Below are 22,262 nucleotides of genomic sequence, written 5' to 3' on the forward strand. Positions count from 1 at the left end.
TACGTCACTTCCGGAGATCGCGCTCCCGAACTCCCAGAAAACTGGCGTGATTCTTTCTTGCTGCTTTTCGTCGGTGTACTGAACAAGCATGGGTCGGAGGAGAGCACCAGAGGGTGGGACTCTTGGCCGGACTCTTATCCGCCAGCAAGTTCAACGGAGCCGTAGCCACCGCCACACGGACTCCTGGGTAAAAACGTTGTCTTTCTCAGTCTTTCTGCCTAGTTGTGAGTCTGAACGCAGCGAAATTTACGGTCAGGGTTCTCAGGGAAATATTCCAAAGGAAATGATGCCAAAATAGGGTTTCTAGGGATGAATACAGTCGCCCCCCGGTAACGGCGGGGATCCGTTCTAGGCCCACCCTCATCCCTTCTCGGATACTGAAATGCGCAAATGCTCAAGACCGTTAGAATCGACCAGGCCGAAAAACAGGCCCTCTTAGCAAGACACAGGGCCCAGAGGTGGAGGCTAATGTGATGAGATCGGAGTGAGATCTTGAAAACCAGGGCTAAACTTTTATATTTATCCTGTAGGCCGTGGAAGCATTTGGAAGTTTCTGCACAGGAATGACACAAAAACGACTTGGTGTTGTATTCGTTTGTCTAAAGAATTGATACTTGGCTGGTAGCAGAAGTACAAAATAACTCAGATTCGTGCTTCACTTTTTTTTATGCCCTAGTGGTATTACTCAGAGCTGGACAGCATTTCTCCAAAGTTTGGCGGGCCTAGTAGCTTCCTGGGCCTGGAAACGGTCATAGTTTTAGGATCTTTGAAGAGCCGATGAAGTGGTTTGATTGATTTGTAATTGTCATTTTGACATTCATTCCTCGAAGTGTTTGAGAATTCACAAGTTCTCAGTAAAGAACTAGATTCTAATCCTTACCCTGATTTTTGCAGATTCTGTGGCCTTTGGGCAAACCACCTAGCCTTTTAACCTTCAGTTATTTTCATTTGTTTGTACCTGTACAGAGCATGTAGCTTAGGATGGTGTTTATCTTATAAAACTGAGGTGTGTCTGGAATCAGTTCAGTAAGTGGCAACTAGCCAAGCTTTTCATCCCACAGAATAAAACTCAAGAAAATACCACGTTGTGTGGAATGTAATAAAGATAACTTTGAGGATTCTTTTGTTTTCACTTTACTATATCGAATGATACACAGCATCTCACAGTATCTCACAGCATTTGAGTCACTGTGTGAAATGTATTTCTTACTGTGGGTGTCCGTCTAAAAAAATTGACCAACAGTGGCTGCCAGAACCAGAGTATATGGTATATGGGTTTAGATTCAAATACCTCTGCCACTTATTAGCTTATGATTATAGGCAATTTATTCTATCCAGTTTAATCCTGATAGAGATATGAAGTTTATTTCAAAAGATTTTGAAAATTAAGAAAGTAAATGGAAAATAACTATCATGAGGTAAGAAAGTGCTCATTTAAATGTTGTGTTACTACTGTTGACTAAAACCTGACACCATGCTCAAGGCCATAGAACGTTCTTCGGGAACATAGCATTTGTTTGGATGTAAGGAGCAGAAGAAAGCAGCTATCTTACCCTCCTATGTTTTACTCATAGCTGCACACAAGTGAACTCAACGATGGCTATGATTGGGGTCGACTTAATCTTCAGTCCGTGACTGAACAGAGTTCCCTGGATGACTTCCTTGCCACTGCGGAACTTGCAGGAACAGAGTTTGTAGCTGGTAAGTTGTTGCTGAGTGCCTCCAACACATTTCTGTCTTTGCTGACTAGATACAAGTAAGTCTACTTGGGGGTGTTTTGCTGATCTTCCTAAACTCATAAGGGAGCTGTTTTTAACCCAAAGGCAGATATCCCAGGAGCAGTGCGGAAGGGTCAGTTGAATTCAACAGGGAAGTACAAAATGTGCCACAGTTTTAAAATTCAGCTCTAAAAAGCATCTGTGGTTATCTATCATGTCAAATTCAAGAAACTCAGTCTCTTAAGTACTTGTCACACACTATAGTGCATTTTTCCATGCATATAATTTATTTAAGTCACTGCTTGCCCTTTTTTGTTGTTTTTGGTTTGTGGTTTTGTGTGTGTGTGTTATTGTGTGTTTTCTAAGCATTTAGCAAACTACCTGTCACAGAGATACCCTTATAAACTACTATTTCTATTGCTCTTCTGTTATTATAACTGTTACGTTGTTTAGCAAACTTGTTCATTTGTTCAAAATGCTTTTATTGAACCCCAGTTACTTCAGGTATTGTGTGCCTACTGAAAGTATAGTATTGTATAAGACAAATTTTTATTTCTACAGAATTTTGTCTTAGGTGCTGTAAAAGGAGTCTGTAGCAGAGTGATAAGAGATGAATAAAAGGTGTCCATTTCTAGCTGAAGGAAAACTGGGGCTGGTCAGGGAACTCTTTACCCTGGGTCTGAGCCTTAAAAGATGAGTTGATGTTAGCAGGACAGGTGAGATGATGCAGGACATTACACACAAGCAGGCAGAGCACTTCAAGCTAAGATCTGAGCAGCAGCCTGCTTTGTTCAGAAAGTGGTTAGAAGAAATTTCACGGTGCTTAAAGCACGTGGGTGCAAGAGGCGGTAAAGACACACTTAGGGAGGAGGGAAGGGCCACGTCCAGGAAAGAATGAGGTCTTTAAAGGTGTCTTTAGAGGGTTCTGAGCAAATTGGTGCTTTTGAACTATGCTGTTGGAGAAGACTCATGAGAGTCCCTCGGACTGCAAGGAGATCCAGCCAGTCCATCCTAAAGGAGATCAGTCCTGGGTGTTGATTGGAAGGACTGATGCTGAAGCTGAAACTCCAATACTTTGGCCACCTCATGTGAAGAGCTGACTCATTGGAAAAGACCCTGATGCTGGGAGGGATTGGGGGCAGGAGGAGAAGGGGACGACAGAGGATGAGATGGCTGGATGGCATCACTGGCTCAACGGACATGAGTTTGAGTAATCTCCGGAGTTGGTGATGGACAGGGAGGCCTGGTGTGCTGTGATTCATGGGATCGCAAAGACTCAGACATGACTGAGTGACTGAACTGACTGACTGAACTGAAGCAAGTATATTTTTTGAAAGATCACCAATGGATTTTGAACAAGAAAGACCAGTTAGGAGACTGTTTCTTTAGTCCAGCAAGCGAACCATGCCAGGGCTGAAGTAGTAGTAAAGAGAAGAATGGAGAAAAGAACAGAAATGAAGCTGTTCGTGGTTAGACTAAACCAGACTTTGTAGAGGGGCTGGAGAAAGTGAAGAAGAGTGTCTTTTTTGCATGTTAATGAGTACTCCTATATAGTTTCGAAATACGGGTTGGTCTTCTGAGCAGTGTAAACATAATTAGAAGGTTGGAATTTTCAGTCCCACTCAGGAGAAATGGGGGGCTTCCCTGGTGGCTCAGTGGTAAAGAATTCACCTGCAATGCAGGAGGTGCAGGTTTGATCACTGGCTTGGGAAGATTCCCTGGAGGAGGGCGTGGCAACTCCCTCCAGTATTCTTGCATAGAGAAGCCCATGGACAGAGGAGCTTGGACAGAGCTGCAGTCCATGGGGTCCCAGAGAGCTGGACACAACTGAAGACACTGATGTGAGCGTGAGGGAAAGGAGAGGAGCTGGAGGTGAAGTTAATCACTAGTGACCGATGACTTGATCCACTCGTACCTCCATAATGAAATTTCCATCAGCCTTTCAAAAAATCCATAAAAATCCCTCATTGAAATTAATTCCCTTTTCCTTAGAATTATTTATTGATAGGATTTTCCTCAGTTTTCTGGCCTTCAGATGGCACTTGTCTTCTGGACACACGGGAACAGGGATTCTTAACCTGGAGACTACAAGTTTCAGCTCTCCATGAACCCCTCAGATTGCAGGCAGAATCATACTTGTGTGTGTCGTGTGTGTGTATACATGTACATAGTGCACTTTTGAATAGGGTGATGGTCCATGGTTTTTAAGCTAGTTCTCATGGATCCCTGACCTTAACAAAGGAGTGCAGAACAATGAAAAATGCTAAATGTTCACTGGGAACTCTTCACTTTTAAAAGATGGCAAAGGCCGTACTCAGCAAATAAGCAGAAGATATGATATTGTGACATAAAAAGTAGTACATTTATATTTGGTCTTCATTTCTGTTTCCTTGATACAAGAGTTTCTAAAACCCTGGTGATTTCTTGAGTGGTAGGGGCAAGAGGAGTGTCTTTTATTATTCATAATAAGCCCCTTTCAACCTTACTAGGTTGGACCTCCCTGATAGCTCAGTTGGTAAAGAATCCACCTGCAATGCAGGAGACCTCAGTTTGATTCCTGGGTCGGGAAGATCCGCTGGAGAAGGGATAGGCTACCCACTCCAGTATTCTTGGGCTTCCCTTGTGGCTCAGCTGGTAAAGAATCCTCCTACAATGCGGGAGACCTGGGTTTGATCCCTAGGTTGGAAAGATCCCCTGAAGAAGGGAAAGGTGACCCACTCCAGTATTCTGGCCTGGAGAATTCCATGGGGTCGCAAAGAATTGGACACAACTGAGCAACGTTCACTTTCATTTATCAGCCTTAACTAGAGTTTATGCTAATGAGGTGACCTGAGGTTGCTGTGAGAAGGATGGACAGTGCTTCTGCCAGGGGGCTGATTGCCACAGGAACCTACCCTGTGATTTGAGGGTTGGGACTTTCCAAAACTCCTCCCCCAACCTCTGGGAATGGGAGATGTCCTGGAGATTGAGTTAATCACCAGTGCCCAACTATTTTAACAGTGGCGCCTGTGTAATGAGGCCTCCATAAAAACCCATTTGCAGATTTGGCATCTGAAGTGGGAGCAGTCTCTTGATAGTGCCAGAATAGAATTGAATTGAAGGACACCCAGCTGGTGTCTGGAGAGTTGGAAAACTGGTTGTTGGTGTGAGAAAACCCATACATTTGGTATCAGAAATGTTGGTAGTGAAAGCAGTTCAGAGATGGGTGGCTGCATCATCCATCATGTGCTTACTGCCTATGGCTACTGAGATGAGAACAGGAATGGGTAGTTGACTCTCCCTAAGATTTGAGATTTGGGAGCAGCTGCAGTGCACTAAGGAATTTGATGTTCAGTCAGAGTGTGGAATGGGTATACTCTGGTTTTAGCCAAATAGGGAAAGAAGTGAAGCTATAAGCTAGATGGTGGACTGGGAGAAGAGGAAAGAATCAAGGGACTAGAGGGATTTACAGAGCTTGGACCAAACAAAGTGGGAACATTGGGTGGGAGGTCACCATTGGAAGGAGAAATTAATGTCAAAGAATGATCAAGTATGGGGTTAGGGGGTGTGTGTTCTGACTGGTGGTTGAGGATGACATGATGAGAATGGTGACTGAAGACTGTATGTACTCTGGGTGACTGGACTGTCCTTTATCGGTGGTCACATAAGGGTAGTAGATTGCTGTCTTTGCCTAAAGAAGAAGAGAACCATTGCTAAAGATGACCTGTTATCCTTGAATAGGACCTCCTCTTGGCATTTTGGTAAGAAGCGTAGCTGGCTTCCAAGTGCTTATCTCACTGAAGTCACCTGCCCCGGAGACTAGGTGGCTGTGGAGAGGTGCAGTAAAGAGGACTGGAGCAACTTGGGATAGAGCCTAGAGCAGAGGCCTCTGGTTTATACATACACTGGGTGTTGTTTTATTCTTTTAAATTCTTGTCCAGCTTGATTGTGAGTATTTATAATGCAGAAAGTGAAGAAGAACTAAAGAGCCTCTTGATGAAAGTGAAAGAGGAGAGTGAAAAAGTTGGCTTAAAGCTCAACATTCAGAAAACTAAGATCATGGCATCCGGTGCCATCACTTCATGGCAAATAGATGGGGAAACAGTGGCTGACTTTATTTTTCTGGGCTCCAAAATCAGTGCAGATGGTGATTACAGCCATGAAATTAAAAGACGCTTACTCCTTGGAAGGAAAGTTATGACCAACCTAGACAGTATATTAAAAAGCAGAGATATTGCTTTGTCAACAAATCCGTCTAGTCAAGGCTATGGTTTTTCCAGTGGTCATGTATGGATGTGACAGTTGGACTATAAAGAAACCTGAGTGCCGAAGAATTGATGCTTTTGAACTGTGGTGTTGGAGAAGACTCTTGAGAGTCCCTTGGACTGCAAGGAAATCCAACCATTCCATCCTAAAGGAGATCAGTCCTGGGTGTTCATTCGTAGGACTGATGTTGAAGCTGGAACTCCAATACTTTGGCCACCTGATGCGAAGAGCTGGCTCATTTGAAAAGACCCTGATGCTGGGAAAGATTGAGGGCAGAAGGAGAAGGGGACGACAGAGAATGAGATAGTTGGATGGCATCACTGACTCAATGGACATGGGTTTGAGTCAACTCCAGGAGTTGGTGATGGACAGGGAGGCCTGGCGTGCTGTGGTTCATGGGGTCACAAAGAGTCAGACACGACTAAGCGACTGAACTGAACTGATAAATGTTTTATGTAAATTCTAGCTTTGTAGTAGCTCACCAGTTCTGATTGGAGTGAGTCTGCTTTCTGAACTTTGCTTTTCCCCTCAGTCCCTTTGGCTTAAAATTATTCTCCATGGGTAAAATGAGGAGACTGGTTGTAATGAATATTTGCAATCATTTCCCACTCCTCTTGTTTCTGTTTCCAAGAAATGCATTTAGCATATGGAGTTTTATAAAAATCAGTACTTGAAAAAGTGGTTGACCTTTTGAAACATTTAGTAAAGATTTTTTTTTTTTGGTAGAAAACTTCCTTTGAAAATTATAATTTATTCAAGGTTAGGGGAATCTATGTAAATCAAGAAAGCTTAAATTCTGTTGTAGGTGCTCATATTTTTAGTATTCTAAGTAATGAATTCACTCTCTATACTGCCTCTTAAATAGCAGTACTTTTTTTCCCCCCTATGGACAGAGAAGCTTAATATTAAATTTGTGCCTCCTGAGGCCAGAACTGGACTACTATCTTTTGAGGAGAACCAGAGAATTAAGAAACTCCATGAAGAAAACAAACAGTTCCTATGTATACCAAGGAGGTGAGTTGAGTAAAAATGCAGTATATTAAAAAGCATAAGAAAACCACTAAATGTGTTCACTTTTTTCTGCTTTCTTTTCTCAACTGCCATTATTAAATCCAGTTATCCTATTCTATTTTGGTAACTCATGTGGGGTTGTTTATTTTTTACTTTATGATTGTTTCAGACCAAAGTGGGACCAAAAAACTAGCCCAGAAGAACTCAAACAGGCAGAGAAAGATAACTTTCTAGAATGGAGACGTCAGCTTGTCTGGTGAGTGTTCACCTCCATGAAGAATTTTCTTGAAATTTTGAGTTAGGCATATTGGTGTGCTTGCATTGCTGTTTGCATTTTTAAGGCTTTGTTCTTTTAAAGAGAAATGGTAGATTTCATCTTATAAGTGCAAATTGGTGTATGTGCAAGCCACATTGCTTTGTGCATGTGTTTCCTTACACAAAGGTTGTGTGTTCATTGCTGCATTCTTGGCCTTTTCTCCTTGTCATATCCTTTTCCTGCTGTTTGTCACTCTGGAGTGATCACTGCTCCCTGGAGCCTTCTTCCAACGTGATGGATAAACCTCTAGGACTTAAAAGCTTAAGTAGAAAATTTAAATTTGATTTGCATATTAACTCAACAGAAAGGATATAAAAATCATTTGACAATATTTGTGTGCTTATTTTTTAATGCAGTGAATTTGAGTATTTATATTACTTGAAACCTAACTTATCAAAATCTAGCAGAAATATAAACTTCTCATTCTGAAACCAGGTTGGAAGAGGAACAAAACCTGATATTGACACCATTTGAAAGAAATTTGGACTTTTGGCGCCAACTCTGGAGGGTGATTGAGAGAAGGTAGATTACCATTTTCTTTTTGTGCAAGGAGGATGTGGTGGTGGTGGTGTTATGATAGATTTGCATGTTATATATGTTTGTGAGCCCAGGGAGGGATTAAAGGAACAGGATCAAGCTTTACAAAGGGCTACTGAGAATTATTATAAAAACTGAAACTGATCCTACATTTCTTTTAAAATATGGGGAGGGGGGTTGTTATTAATAAACACATTGATAAACTTAAAATAATGGTTATTGTTTTCTGTAAGTTGAGTTGTGAAGTACCTATAGTTATTTTAGCAAGTAAATACAAATTCATACTAGGAACATGGAAAATACAGGTGTAAAAAAGGTTTGGTGTCTACTTGCAGAGAGCAAATGTGTTATGGGGAGAGGTCAAACACCAGGGGCACACAAATAGTTGAAATGCAATCCTTGCACTAAGTTGATGAAATCCTTAGTAAAATACAAGATGGAGTGTGAGTCCTACTATGTTACAGATGGAAGGATCATGTGGAGAGTCAGAGCAGAAGAAGGAACAGTTAGTAGTATTGGAGGAATTTGGGAGTGATTTATTTCAACTGGGATTTGAAAAGAAGAGAATGACTTTGATAAGTTAAGAATAGAAGATTTTTGATCATTGCCATGGCCTGATTGTTAGAAATTGATGAATCAACTTTCTTCAATCTCATTCTTTGTTATTGCTAAAGGTCTTTTATTTTTGTCAAAAGAGTGTATGAATTATTTATAAGGACCCCTTAAATGAACCTTATATTTGAAATGATGCTTTTAACAACAAGCCTTCAGGGGGTAGGGGTGTGTGTTTGGTTAATCCATAAAATACATCCAGTAAGAATGTTAGGAAACAGGATGCTTTCACTGGGATTCTTGGGAAAGGATATTAGCATATTTAGCATTGTTACCAAGAAAAAGGGCTTGGATTAAATTTGTAAAAGTCACTTACATTTCTTTTTAGGGTGATGAAAATCCTCTGGAATTCGTGGTGATAGTTATACAACTTTGTGGCTGTATTCATTCAGTTCAGTTCAGTTCAGTCCAGTCGCTCAGTCGTGTCCGACTCTTTGTGACCCCATGAATCGCAGCACACCAGGCCTCCCTGTCCATCACCAGCTCCCAGAGTTTACTCAAACTCATGTCCATCGAGCCAGTGATGCCATCCAGCCATCTCATCCTCTGCCATCCCCTTCTCTTCCTGCCCTCAATCCCTCCCAGCATCAGGGTCTTTTCCAATGAGGCAAGTCTTCACATGAGGTGGCCAAAGTATTGGAGTTTCAGCTTCAGCATCAGTCCTTCCAATCAACACCCAGGACTGATCTCCTTTAGGATGGACTGGTTGGATCTTGCAGTCCAAGGGACTCTCATGAGTCTTCTCCAACACCACAGTTCAGAAAACTAAGATCATGGCATCTGGTCCCATCACTTCATGGCAAATAGATGGGGAAACAGTGTCAGACTTGAATTTTGGGGGCTCCAAAATCACTGCAGATGGTGATTGCAGCCAGGAAATTAAAAGACGCTTACTCCTTGGAAGGAAAGTTATGACCAACCTAGACAGCATATTAAAAAGCAGAGACATTGCCAACAAAGGTCCGTCTAGTCAAGACTATGGTTTTTCCAGTGGTCATGTATGGATGTGAGAGTTGGACTGTGAGGAGAGCTGAGCGCCGAAAAATTGATGCTTATGAACTGTGGCTGTATTAAAAACCACTAAATTGTATACTTTTAAAAGGATGAATTTTATGATAATGTTAATTATCTCTTTTTCTTAAAAGTCACTTAGATGCCTCCAACCCATCTTGCTCCCTCAGGTAGAGAGGGTCATTGGGCTGGGATGTGAGGAGGTGAGAATATTAAGGCAGATCTCTAAGCCTGAAGGAAGGGGAAGGTTGCTGCTAATTGCCAGGCTCCATGCTGACCTTTTAGATTGACCTAGGTTTGAATGGGGCTTAGGAAGACCCAATATGGTTCTTTTGGGGACTGGAATGGACTGATCTCTCCCTCATGCAGTCAGAATGCATATTGCTGAAAATGTCTGTTTTCTTACTGAAAATGCTGTTTCAGTAATAGAATTGGTAACAATGTGAAATATTGAAACTTCAACCTTGAGGGAATGCCCCCATCTGCACACTCTTAGTTAATTTTTTAATTCTAGGTTTTCTCCTGTTTCATACATTGTCTGTCTTTTTCCACATTTCTTTTTTTCCTTATTTTTTCTGGTTTCTGACTTTTCATGTAAGAGGCTCTTCACAGGTGTCAAGTGATGTTTGCCATCTGTTCATATTTAAGAAAACAAAGTGTTACAAAGCTGATTGACAGGACTTCTGTTTGGGTGATTTGGCCACCAGGTGAACTTCTCTGTATGGTGACTGAGCAGAGATCAATTTTATCTTGTTGGGATTTCCTAAGATATTAGTATCTATGGGTGTTTTCCCTAGGATCAGTCAGTTTCTTAAAGAGAAGCACGATCGTCCGCCAGGAATGGGGTAAAGGTGATAATATACTATACAGGGGCTGGGCCTTTCCACCATTGGGGTATGTGTAGACTTAACGTTAATCTTCCTCTCTTCAGTATGGCATCTCTTTCCCACCTTTTCCTATGCTTGAGGTCCTAGTTCTGGAACCTCTCAGGTTCATCTTCTCCACAATAAAGCCTGGCCTTCTGCCATTGGGACAGGGGTCTGAGGGGCTGTGGGGTGAAGTGTGGCTGCCTGGCTGAATGGAACAAGGGAATGGACCTAATCACTCCCTGTTCAGAGTGATTTTAGCCCCACACCTCGCCCACGTCTCAAAAACTGCATCTGATGCTTCTGATCCTGAGCTTCTTCAGAGCTCTGGAGTGTGAACAGGCCTGCTTCTCATTGGCTGACTTTGTGAGTTGCTCTTCTTTCTTTTTGTCCTAATGAGTTAGCCTTTCATTTTTGTAGGTCTTAAGAGGGAACAAAGGTAACCATATGAATTCTTCCATGTTTAACAGGAAGGCCCTTCCCTTATTTTTTATGTCCCTAGATAAGCTGTTTGTTTCCCCAGAGTAAGCCTGGACCTGTTGAAACTTGTAGCTTCAATTGGATTACAGCATCACTTGTTCTGTTGCTCTATCACATGGATGTGGATGTGAATTACATAAAAATATCAATAAAGTAACTCCTGCCCTGTCTCTTAACAGGAAATATTTATTGATATGTTCTGTAAAACAGCAGGTGTCTCCTGTTTGGTAACAAACTAGCTATGTCATCTGCCTCTTTAATTTCAAGAATAGTTATCAGAAAGGATTTGGTGTATAACATTTCATTGAAATGCAGGAAACTGCTGAGGCACAGAGGGCAGAATGCTGCTTCCAGTCAGACAAGGTGTTTCCATTGCATTGCATCAACACTTCCTAGCACATAACTGGCACTTTGCCCTGCATCTTAATTCAGTACACGAAGCAAGCCATCTTAAACTTGTCATCTTTTCTTACTGGTGTGTCTAAGCTGGTTATTCTTTCTGCCTCTTTGGCAGGTAGACATAATGTTTGTGGACTTTGGTTCATTAGACTTTGTCCGTTTTTTGCAGTCATTTTTGCATTTACTGTTAAATCCTTACAGATGGAAAGCAGTAGATATTACCTTAAAGAAGGAAATACTAGGACCCACTTAACTAGAGAACTTTTTAAGCATCTTGTCATAAATTAGCAAGTTTGTGAGTTCCTTTACTCACAAGATTATGCTGGAAATTTATTCTGAAGGAAAATGCAGACCCAGATTTGTCAAAAGCCCTGCCCTGAATGGTAGCCTTGATTTAACACATTTCCTTGGTGTTCAGCATAGTTGCATAGGAGTTACTCCAGGAAGAACAAACCAGACATGGATTGGGAAGACTGCTGGAAGGTGCTGGTACATGCGCAGCTTGTTCCCTCCCAGCGGTGGTCACAGCATCTTTCCTAACCACAGAGGCTGAAGGCAGGGAGGATCCTATTGGAGAAGTGTAGTATTCATGCAGTGCTGGCCTGCTGGTCCCTGCTACCTCTGTGAGGAATTTGAGGGACTTGCTGTCTGTGCAGAAAGTTTTCATTTTGCTCCATCTTCTGTGTGATGAAAGGGGTTGCATTCATCATTTCCTGCTTCACCATGGCAACTTAAGTTGATACTTCGCTGTTTTGAATTTTCTCATTTAAGCACATTCTTGAAACTGGTGGATGATGATTTGCTAGATGTCAGAAGGGTTTAAGTGAGGTTTATAGGCTTTATAGTGGCAGCTGTGATCAGGTGATATATTAGGGCTTTTTGAGGCCTTACTTAACACAAGTGTAGACTGGGTGCTGAGTATATAGAGTATATAGTAGACATCACCTTGGATTGACGTCTTTGGAATAACTCTTTAATCTTTCCAGGAGAGATTACTAGAAGGTATAGTTAAAAATTTTAGCATATTAAGAGCAGGAAAATGTTATGATTATAGCATGACCTCTGGTCCAGAGTGCTTGAGTTCGCCTTCAAACTCAATCACTTAGTACCGTGTGGCTTTGAGTAGGCCACTTAGCTGTTCCAAGCTTCAGTTTCTTCACATATAAACTGGGGATAATTGTACCTATTGAAAATTAAATACATCAGTGCCTAACATATAGAAAATGTTTGCCCTCAATACTATTTCCTTTCATTTCACAGTGATTGGCATGTCTCACATTTGTTTTTCAGTGATATTGTGGTCCAGATAGTAGATGCTCGAAATCCACTCCTGTTTAGGTGTGAGGATTTGGTAAGTAAAACATGACAGGATTCAAACTTAAAGTCCTTGGAGCAGCAGTGGGAGAACAGCATCACGGACAGCAGTGACTCTGAGCCGACCTTTGCACCCTGTTCTATCAGGTCTCCCGCTCCTCCCAAGGCCAGGAGCCTGCGTAATGGGACCCTTTAGACATGTTTTCTTCAGACAGCTGTTTGCATCTGCAGGAAGCCACAAACACTTGAACTTTCTAGCTTTTAGTTTAGAAGGCACTCTGTTCAGAGGCATTTGCCAGTGTGTCTCATTTTTTAAGAGAATTTTAAGTAAATGAAGTAGCATTTTGCTAATTTTGGCATATGCCTAGTTTGTTCATCCCACTAAGCTTTCTCTTCTTACACCATAGTTACTACCTTCTATAGTATTCTACAAATGATCTAAGTTTGTAAAATACTGCAGGGGGTCATCATTAAGGTGTGAGTATCACTAGAAATGAGGTGATACAGGCTTTGAATTAATAAGGTTGAAAACACATGAAGTGTTCCTGTTTCTGTTTGAGGACCACAGCAGAACCATTATTTTAAAATCTGGTGAATAACAAAATTCAAAATAGGGAAACCCTTACTAATTCAGCTTTCAATATTTTTAGGGTATTTCCTAATGGAAAGCTATGCTTGGGGTTAACTTAATCACTGGGTCTTATTTTCCTTTTAGACTTTAAAAATATTTTTTATTAGATTATTGACTGTCATCATTTGGCTTGAAAATAGTTCCTGCTGACTGACAAATCTTTTTTTTAAACACAATTATTTATCTTTGCTTGAAAGAAACTATATAATTTAAAGAAATAAGAACAGGGCAGGAAAGCATTTCCTTTTTACCCTTTAGTTTTTTTTTTGTGAAGAGTTTGTAAGCATATGTGACCTAACTTCTTTTCAAAGCCTGCTGAAAGTATCTATACCATGGATTTAATCATGTACCATGATTAAAAATCTTTCATATTAGAACTGTTTTAAAACCAGTGACAGTAAGACCTTTTAGTAATAAATAAAAGGGACTAGGGAAGGGGGTCTTCAGTATAATAGCCAAATTTTTCACCATTTGGAGAGATATCTGAATATCTTTGTCTTGCCTAGGAGTGTTATGTGAAAACCATTGATGACAACAAGGAGAATGTTATTCTGGTGAATAAGGCAGACTTGTTGACTATCGAGCAGCGGAGTGCCTGGGCTGAATTCTTCGAAAAAGAAAACGTGAAGGTCATTTTCTGGTCAGCTTTGGCTGAAGCCATTCAGCTGATGGCTAACTCTGAGGTAATCGGGGCCTTCTCGGATTGGGCTTCAGGGAGGAAGATTTCGGTTTCTGTTCAGTGTGCTTTGTTTGTTTTTTCTTATTGTTGATTTGTAGGGCTTCATTTCTTTTTTCCCCAAGTAGTAGGGTAGTATGATGACCTACAGAAAAGTAAGTTGCAAAGTTGCTTTCTCTGAAGACACATACTTCTTTAAAATGTTAGGCAGAAAGTTGTATAGGAACTTTCCTAATGACTTTACAGTTGCTTTTAAGAGAAGTCAAAACCAAAATTCAGATACAGCTGAATGTAATAACTTCTCTGGACTCGACTAGAATCTCTTTTGACTTTGTTTTGAAAACAAAGAAATCACGTAATACTAAATTAAGATATACCATGGGTTTTAACCCAGTTTTGCTAGAAACAGTTTAAGGGTTATTTTCTAATAAAAATTAATGATAACCAGCTATGGAAAGAACTTAGCAATAGCATCTTGGAGCTGAAAGAGACCTAAGGTCATGTCTCTTCCTGTCTGCCTCCTTTCATCTCACCTCTGTTGGCCATTGCCGATGAGTTAGTGGCCTGAGCTGGGTGCTCTGAATACAACCCCTTCTTGTTGGTGAGCTCACAAGCTAGTGAGCTCTGACTCTGTGAAGGACTTCTTCCCTCCACCTCCCTGGCAGACAGTCGCATACTCTCTCAGGCCATACGTACCAGATGTCCCATTCTTTTTCTCTCCAGGGTGAAAGTTCTTTAGTCCAGTAAGGTTCAGCTCTCCTAACTTTAGTTTAAGGCCTCTTCCTTTCTCCCTGTGTTCTCTCCTCTGCAGAAGGTACATATCTTTGCTTTGCTGCTCCTTACCGACGTGTCCTCACGTGCACTCCTCACGCTGAGGGCCTCTCTGCCTGAGTCAGGAGAGCTCCCAAAATGGGTGGCCACTGATCAAGTGTAGTCCTCCAGGTGTGCTTTGCCCAGGACATGTATTCTTACTTCTTGTGATCAGGACACTCCCAGGAATTCAGGGGTTTTGTTAATTCACCTTCTTTCAAAGGAGCTTATGCTTTGGGCTCATTAAACCTATGAACAACCGTATCCCTCAAATATCAGATTGGCCAAAAAGTTTGTTCTGGTTTTCCTGTACTACCTTAAGGGAGAAACCTTTACGAAATTTTTGACCAACTCAGTATTTTAAAGATAAGACTTCAGCAAGCAGATCTCGTCTATCTTTACATGTGGGGAAAGTTTTTCACTTTATTTTTAGCTCAGCTTAGGACATGTTCCTCTTAAATATTAGTGGCTTGGGGACAAGGTAGAATTCATTTTGGATATGTCATTTGCTTTTCTCTTCCGGAATTGAATCATCTGCAGATACTGTGTTGGCCCTTCTGTGTCTTCTTAATGTTCATTGATAACGCTGTTGAGTAGTCTGGGGCTGAGGATAGAGTTCTGCGACCTTTTGTGGACTTAATAGGCGCAGGTGTACCAAGCATTTAAGATGTATTTGAAAGACTGTAACAGTAGTTATTGTGCTGTTACTGTTGTTAATAAAAACTAACCCACAGAAAACCTGTTCTTAGCAGGCACTGCTATTCTGAGTACTTTCTGTGTTTTATTTCATCTTCTCCAGAAAGAGTGTAAGTGCCTGTAATCCTTGGGCAATCTGGCTTCATAGTCTGTCCTCTTCATTATTGCTTCTTGTTTCAAATCCTTCCTGTAAGTTGGTGTCTAGTTGCAGTGCTGAATAACTATTTATCAATATGTCACTCAGCCCTGATGCATCAACCCAGTGGCCCTGTTGAAAATGGGAAAAGGATCAGTTTTTACATCTCTAGTATTCCCTGAACTGGCAACCAAGGAGTAGATTCCCAAGGGAAATGGGATTTGTTTGCACGATGTGTTCTCAGGGAATCTTTGCTGCCTCCTGTTGTGTCTATCAGCTAACTTGTAGAATTGTTTCACTGTCAGACTGGATTATCAGTGCTTGGTTTATGGAAGATATTCTTTCTTCCTTTTTAAAAGTTGAACCCTATTTATTCTTCCTAAATCTTCTGAAATCTCTGTTCATGATTTTCCAAGTTGTTACCAGCTACTGTTATGTTATCGTATCTAATCGCATCTGTCATTTGAATATCAAGCATGAACTTATTAAAAACTAGATATTTACTATTTTTTCACCTATCTGAAGTTTGCTCTTTTCTCCATGGTTGTTTAACCATTCTTATTTTTTTTTAATGGTATTTTTTTTCCATTTATTTTTATTAGTTGGAGGCTAATTACTTTGCAATATTGTAGTGGTTTTGCCATACATTGATATGAATCAGCCATGAGACTTTTTTTTAATTGAGTACTTTTGTTTTCTCTCGGCCATTTGTTAAATTGCATTGTGTTCCCCAAAAGATGGACTTTTCCCTTTCTTTCTTTCTTTTGTGTGTGTATGTGTGTGTAGCAGAGTTTTATTAAAGTGAAAAAGGGACAGAGAAAGCTTTTGACATAGAGATCAGAGGGGAGATGGAGAGTGCCTCACTCGCTAGTCTTAGCACGGGAGCTGTATATACTTTTTCAATTGGTCCCTTCTTTCTTTTAATTTTTGATGTAACTACTGCAAAGTCCTTTTGTTGCCTTTATCATTTTTCCTGAATCTAAACTGCTTCAAGCCTTAGTTTTCCTAGCAAATACCCATGTTCAGTTCACATTATTGTGTTCTGCCTCTTTCATACTTTTAAATGGTTCAGAATAGTACATAGTGACTTTGTGACCTTTATTATAAAAATTGCTCCAATTCCAAGTTTCTTTTTGAGTCTCCTGAAACGACAGTGAAATCATACCTCTTCTCCCTGACTTTTTTTTCTTCCCTAAAATGTAGGATACCTATTTAACTGAGTTTATTATGCCCTCTCCTATAGTGGCTACTCATTCTAACGCTCGATTATTTGGAAATGATAGGTTTGCATCACTTCTAAATCTAAATCTAAATCAATTTACCCTTGTTGATAAGAATTGGTAATACTGTGAATTGTTGTATTTCTGCTTTATTATCCATAAGAATTCAGAAAGATTGTTGTTAAGTTGCTAAGTCATGTCCAACTCTTTGTGATCTCATGGACTGCAGCACGCCAGGCGTCCCTGTCCTTTACTGTCTCCCGAAGTTTGCTCCACGTCATGTCCATTGAGTCGATAATGCCATCCAACTGTCTCATCCTCTTTTGTCCCCCTCTCCTGCCTTCTGTCTTTCCCAGCATCAAGGTCTTTGCAATGAGTCAGTTCTTCACATCAGGTGGCCAAGGTATTGGAGTTTCAGCTTCAGCATCAGTCCTTCCAATGAATATTTGGGGTTGATTTCCTGGTTTGATATCCTTGCTGTCCAGGGGACTCAAAAGTCTTCTCCATCACCACAGTTCAAAAGCATCAGTTCTTTGATGCTCAGCCTTCTTTATGGTTTAACTCTCACATCCATACATGACTACTGGAAAAAACCATAGCTTTGACTGTACAGACCTTTGTCGGCAAAGTATGTCTCTGCTTATTAATATGCTGTCTGGGTTGGTCATAGCTTTTCTTTCAAGGAGCAGGCATCTTTGAATTTCATGGCTGCAGTCACCATCTGCAATTACTTTGGAACCCAAGAAAATAAAATCTGTCACTGTTTCCATTTTTCCCCATCTATTTGCCATGAAGTGATGGGACCAGATGCCATGATTTTAGTTTTTGAATGCTGAGTTTTAAGCCAGTTTTTTCACTCTTCTCTTTCACCCTCATCAAGAAGCTCTTCAGTTCCTCTTCACTTTCTGTGATTAGAGTGGTATCATGTGCATATTTGAGGTTGTTATTTCTCCTGGCAATCTTGATTCCAACTTGTAATTCATCCAGAAGGATTAATATACCCATGAATTGTAAATCATTTTTACCATTCTCTTTCCAAAAGAAGTTATTGTTTGGTGAATAATTTCCATGCACAGAGTTGTTTTGTTGCTCTCATATTTCACACACAGGGACCTGTGCTCCATGATGCTATGATTTATTAAAGATAGTTATAAAAGAATAGTTTCCTTAACTATGAAAATCACTGTCTTTGAAAATGAAAATATTTAATTATAAATTATACCCTTCTTGCTTTGTGCAGAGAAGAGAATATTAACTCTTTTACTGTTAATGAGAATGCTTTTGTTTTATTCTATAGCCCATTGCAAAAGTACTGCCAAGGAATTCAGCTTGACACAGGCTTTTCTAAACTCTTACTTTTTTTTTAATAGATAAAAGAGTTATCTATTAGACAAGATCAAGGTGTTCATGGTAGTATAGTCATAGACAACAGTTATCTATTAGAAAAGTAATAGATGTTATTTGTTCAAATAATGCAAAAATGTGTGATATGAAGGTCCACCTCTCTGGAGGGCGCCACTGTGGATAGTTCAGTTGCATCCTCATGTTATCTCATCTCCCTCTTTTCACCTTTCCTCTTCATAATGTTTTTTGTCCTCTGTTCACCTTAGATAACCAACTCTGAGTGTTTTTACCAGAGCGAAAAGTGCAGTTGTTACACACTTCTGAACTTTCGTGGTTTCTGTTATTTCATCAGGAAGAAGTAAACGGAGACACTGGAGAAGCTATCACAGCCGAGTTAGAAAACTCCAGTTGCGACGAAGCTGAAATTCTACACGAAGAGACTGAACATCTTTCACTTGGTGCAGTTGCCAGTAGTGAAGAAGAAGAGAGTGAGTATGAGGACTGTCAGGAGGAGGAAGAGGACTGGCAGACGTGTTTGGAAGATGGCAGCAGCCCTGATGAGGAAGCCTGTGGCCAGGACTGCAAGGAGGCCCCCTGTGGCCAGGACTGCAAGGAGGCCCATACTCTGGACTCTGAGGCTCCAGAAAGGAAAACCCCGCAGAAGAGGCAAATACAGAATTTTAGTCACTTGGTATCAAAGCAGGAGTTACTCGAGGTCTTTAAGCAGCTGCACTCTGGAAAGAAGGTGAAGGATGGACAACTTACTGTTGGACTGGTAAGATGAGATATGTCATAAAATTGATTTGTGAGGGTCTGTATTCCCACTGCACTGGAACCCCAGAGACCAGTGAGGCCCTGGTGTCATAGGGAAGACTGAAGACTTCTTGTTGCCCATGGGCGTCGTGGGAGCAGGCCATGTGTGACAGACAGCCCAACTCAAAGAATGAACTTTCTCAAGGCTTAAACTGGTTACACCCCTGTTCATATTACCTTCTACAGTCTCCCAGTTAATCCCTACATGTCTCGTGACTTACAAGAGATACCAGAATGAAAACTTTTAAGGTTGCCTTCTGCCCTCTGGTCCATTGTTCTTTCCTTTATATAGGGTAGGTTTTTGGCATCCTGTGATGCAGGCTTTTTAGACAGTGTAGGCTTTTGGCATCCTGTGATGATTGCCAACTTTTACTGTAGACATTCCGTCTGACTCCCTTCTAGGTGGGCTATCCAAATGTTGGTAAGAGTTCAACAATCAACACCATCCTAGGCAACAAGAAGGTATCTGTGTCTGCTACACCTGGTCACACCAAGCATTTTCAGGTATTTCTACAGCATCAGCCTTTGTATTTACTCCTCAGATAGTTCCTCCCTCTGAGTATTTTCTGAAGTTCTCTGCCACCCGTGTGCTGCTCTTCTTTCCCTTCCCATGCTGTGTGCCCAGCATAACCCCCTTCCTTGTCCTTCAGACGCTCTATGTAGAACCTGGACTCTGCCTGTGCGACTGCCCAGGCCTGGTGATGCCATCCTTTGTCTCTACCAAAGCTGAGATGATTTGCAGTGGAATCCTCCCAATTGACCAGATGAGAGATCATGTCCCACCTGTATCACTAATATCCTTGGTGCTGTGCAAAAATTGTGGTTGTTTTGTGTACATTGGAGCTTCAGAAAAATCTGAGTAATTAAACAGGGGAGGAAAAAATAATCCTTCCTTACATAATTGTAAGAATTAGAAACAAAGATTGTGTGATTTGTCTCAATTAGGATCATCTCACAAATCTGTAGTGTATTTAGGTAAAAATGTGTCATCTTAAAGTCTGTTTCAGAGATAATATTTTTAAAGGGGTACATTTGGAGGTAATCATTGGTGCATAAGGCTTTTTTTTAAAAGAGGGACGGAAAGTCTTTTAAAATTAAGAATAATCATATTTCTTTGGAGAGGTGGAAAGTTTTTTGTCACCATAGTGCTGAAATACAGTGTTCTCAGAAGATGGCATGGGGAGGAAGAGGGGGGTCAGTTCAGAGAAGTAGATTCCTTGACAAGCTTATGTTTGCCAGAATATTCCAAGACATGTTTTAGAAGCTACTTATGGTATTGACATCATAAAGCCTAGAGAAGATGAAGATCCCCAGCGACCTCCAACATCAGAAGAACTGCTAACGGCTTATGGATGTGAGCGGTGATTCATTTTAAAATGTGAACAAAAAAAACAATGTAATTACTGACAGAAGTACCCTGCAAAGATACTAATTCAGAATTTTCCCTTAGCATTTGTCATCTTTCAAGGTTGATATTTTTGTGGTCCTATTGGTCTTGCCTGCAGAGTAGCCTCCAGGTAGCTGACTTGGTAGTGGTTTCAGGGTCCAGCAGTAAAGGAGAAGGAGCCGACTGCTGCCTGAGTGGTATTTTACTTCATGTTAGGTGCTTTTTAGAGTTAGAGAAGGAGGTGTGCTATATTCCTTGCCTCTTCCACAGGTTTTCACCATAGAAATCAGTGCCTGGGAGACATGTCTTCCCAGGCTTTCGTGGTCTCAGGCCCTTTCCTGTAGGAGGCCTTCTATCCAAGTGTAGATGTAGGGGTTCTGATCTGAGGCTCTATTGGCTTTTCTTCATGGGAGTTCCATGTAGAAGCTTCCCAGGTGGTGATAGTGGTAAAGAACCTGCCTGCCAGTGCAAGAGACATGAGCGATGAGGATTTAGTCCCTAGGTTGGGAAGATCCCGTGGAGGAGGGCCTGGCAACTCCCTCCAGTATTCTTGCCTGGAGAATCCCATGGACAGAGGAACCTAGCAGGTTGTAGTCCATAGGGTTGCACAGAGTCAGATGACTAAAGCTACTTAGCGTACACACACATGTGAATTATTTTTGTCATTTCTCCAATTGACTGTGATTTATTTATCTTAAACACAAACTTTAATCTGGAAAGACCTATATCTACCTAAAGAAATAGCAGTGTTAAAAAATTTCCATGTGTATGTATCTTGCCTGTCAAGAAATTGCCCTCAGCCAGGAAAGAGTTCAGGTTATTTGAGTGTTTACTGGCAGAGAAAGGTGGTTTGATATAAACCACAGTTAAATCAGACCTTGAATTTTTGCCTTAGTTGAGTTTTTTTTTTTTTTTTTTTTTTTTTTAGTTGAGATATTTTAAAGAGGATGGATATTAAGCACTTCTGGTAAGACTGATACAGTCACAAAATCATAGGATAAGAAGAGGTCTTAAAGATTTCCCCATCTTTTATCTCCCTTTCCTTATGACAAGTAATCTGAACTCTGAGCATGAAATGACTTGTCCAGGGTGGTGTCTGGTCAGTGGCATAGCCTCAGTGAGAACCCAGGTTTCTTTCCTAGTTCATCTCTTCCTTGTGCTGGCCTGAAAGACAGGGAAAAATAACAGGGAAAAGTAGACTTTGTATCAGACTTTCCATCTGGTTTGATATCCAAGTAAAACTGAAAGTAGTATGAGTCTTTTCAAATTTTTCATCTAATTCTCTGTGATAAATCAAAAAGTGAGGACAAAGCCAGTTTGTAAAAACACGTGCCTAAACATTCTTAAAATGCTAGTACAATTCTTCATCTGTCCATATATTTGTTAACCATTTTATCTTCTAAGAATCACTTTTTTCTATGCATTATTCTTTTGTGTCTTAATGATTTATAGCAATTCTTTGCTACCTATGTTTCAAATGTTTTTCCTGATGTACATTTTCTTTAGCTCTATGGAAGTCAATGATTTCAATAGTTTTTTTCCTTTTTAGTTTTGTTGGGTTTGGTGTTTTACTTGGGAAAAACTGTTTTCCTATAATTTTTTTTTTAATTTTTAGATTTTCATCCTGCTCCTGAATGTATTTTTTGTGTATAGTTGTAACTACTTTCTTCTAAACTAAAGGACCCAACATAGAGCTAGGATGAGGAGCTGGGTTTTTAACCTGTCAGCTAAAACCTGTGTTGTTACCAGCTCTGCTCTGGTGCTCCCTTCTAATTGAGTTAGTATTAAAGGGATCTTTGTTGTATGTTTGGGAAACTGAAAAAAGTGTAGGTATAGCATTAAATAAGAAAACTTGATCTGTTGCTTTCGGTCTTGCTGATAATGACAACGTATCATTCTACAAGTAGCCTCCTTGAATCAGTGTTTAAAATGGAAGAGATTGAAGAAATAACTAGAGAGAGACTGAACATGTCTGTCACATGCTGCTTGGTGTTTGGCACAAGAGCAGCTGTACCAGTATAGTTGGTCCTGGATTATCAG

General features: G+C 40.6%; 1 protein-coding gene and 1 long non-coding RNA gene across 2 annotated transcripts in view; one reads left to right on the plus strand and one right to left on the minus strand.

Annotated features, from left to right (window-relative positions):
* The window catches only part of LSG1 (large 60S subunit nuclear export GTPase 1), a 26,695-nt gene continuing 4,433 nt past the window's right edge, over positions 1-22,262 (plus strand). Inside the window, exons 1-11 of the mRNA XM_070466211.1 lie at positions 1-187; positions 1,575-1,701; positions 6,857-6,977; positions 7,144-7,230; positions 7,726-7,812; positions 12,486-12,546; positions 13,647-13,823; positions 18,375-18,797; positions 19,238-19,339; positions 19,486-19,638; positions 20,075-20,189. Coding sequence (XP_070322312.1) covers positions 89-187; positions 1,575-1,701; positions 6,857-6,977; positions 7,144-7,230; positions 7,726-7,812; positions 12,486-12,546; positions 13,647-13,823; positions 18,375-18,797; positions 19,238-19,339; positions 19,486-19,638; positions 20,075-20,189 — 1,552 coding nt within the window. The 5' untranslated portion in view covers positions 1-88. The remainder of the gene's footprint in view (positions 188-1,574; positions 1,702-6,856; positions 6,978-7,143; positions 7,231-7,725; positions 7,813-12,485; positions 12,547-13,646; positions 13,824-18,374; positions 18,798-19,237; positions 19,340-19,485; positions 19,639-20,074; positions 20,190-22,262) is intronic.
* The window catches only part of LOC139034732 (uncharacterized), a 13,177-nt gene continuing 12,147 nt past the window's right edge, over positions 21,233-22,262 (minus strand). Inside the window, exon 3 of the long non-coding RNA XR_011487239.1 lies at positions 21,233-21,386. This is a non-coding gene — a long non-coding RNA (uncharacterized lncRNA). The remainder of the gene's footprint in view (positions 21,387-22,262) is intronic.

This window comes from Odocoileus virginianus, chromosome 4 (genome assembly GCF_023699985.2).
Source record: "Odocoileus virginianus isolate 20LAN1187 ecotype Illinois chromosome 4, Ovbor_1.2, whole genome shotgun sequence".
Lineage (NCBI taxonomy): Eukaryota > Metazoa > Chordata > Mammalia > Artiodactyla > Cervidae > Odocoileus > Odocoileus virginianus.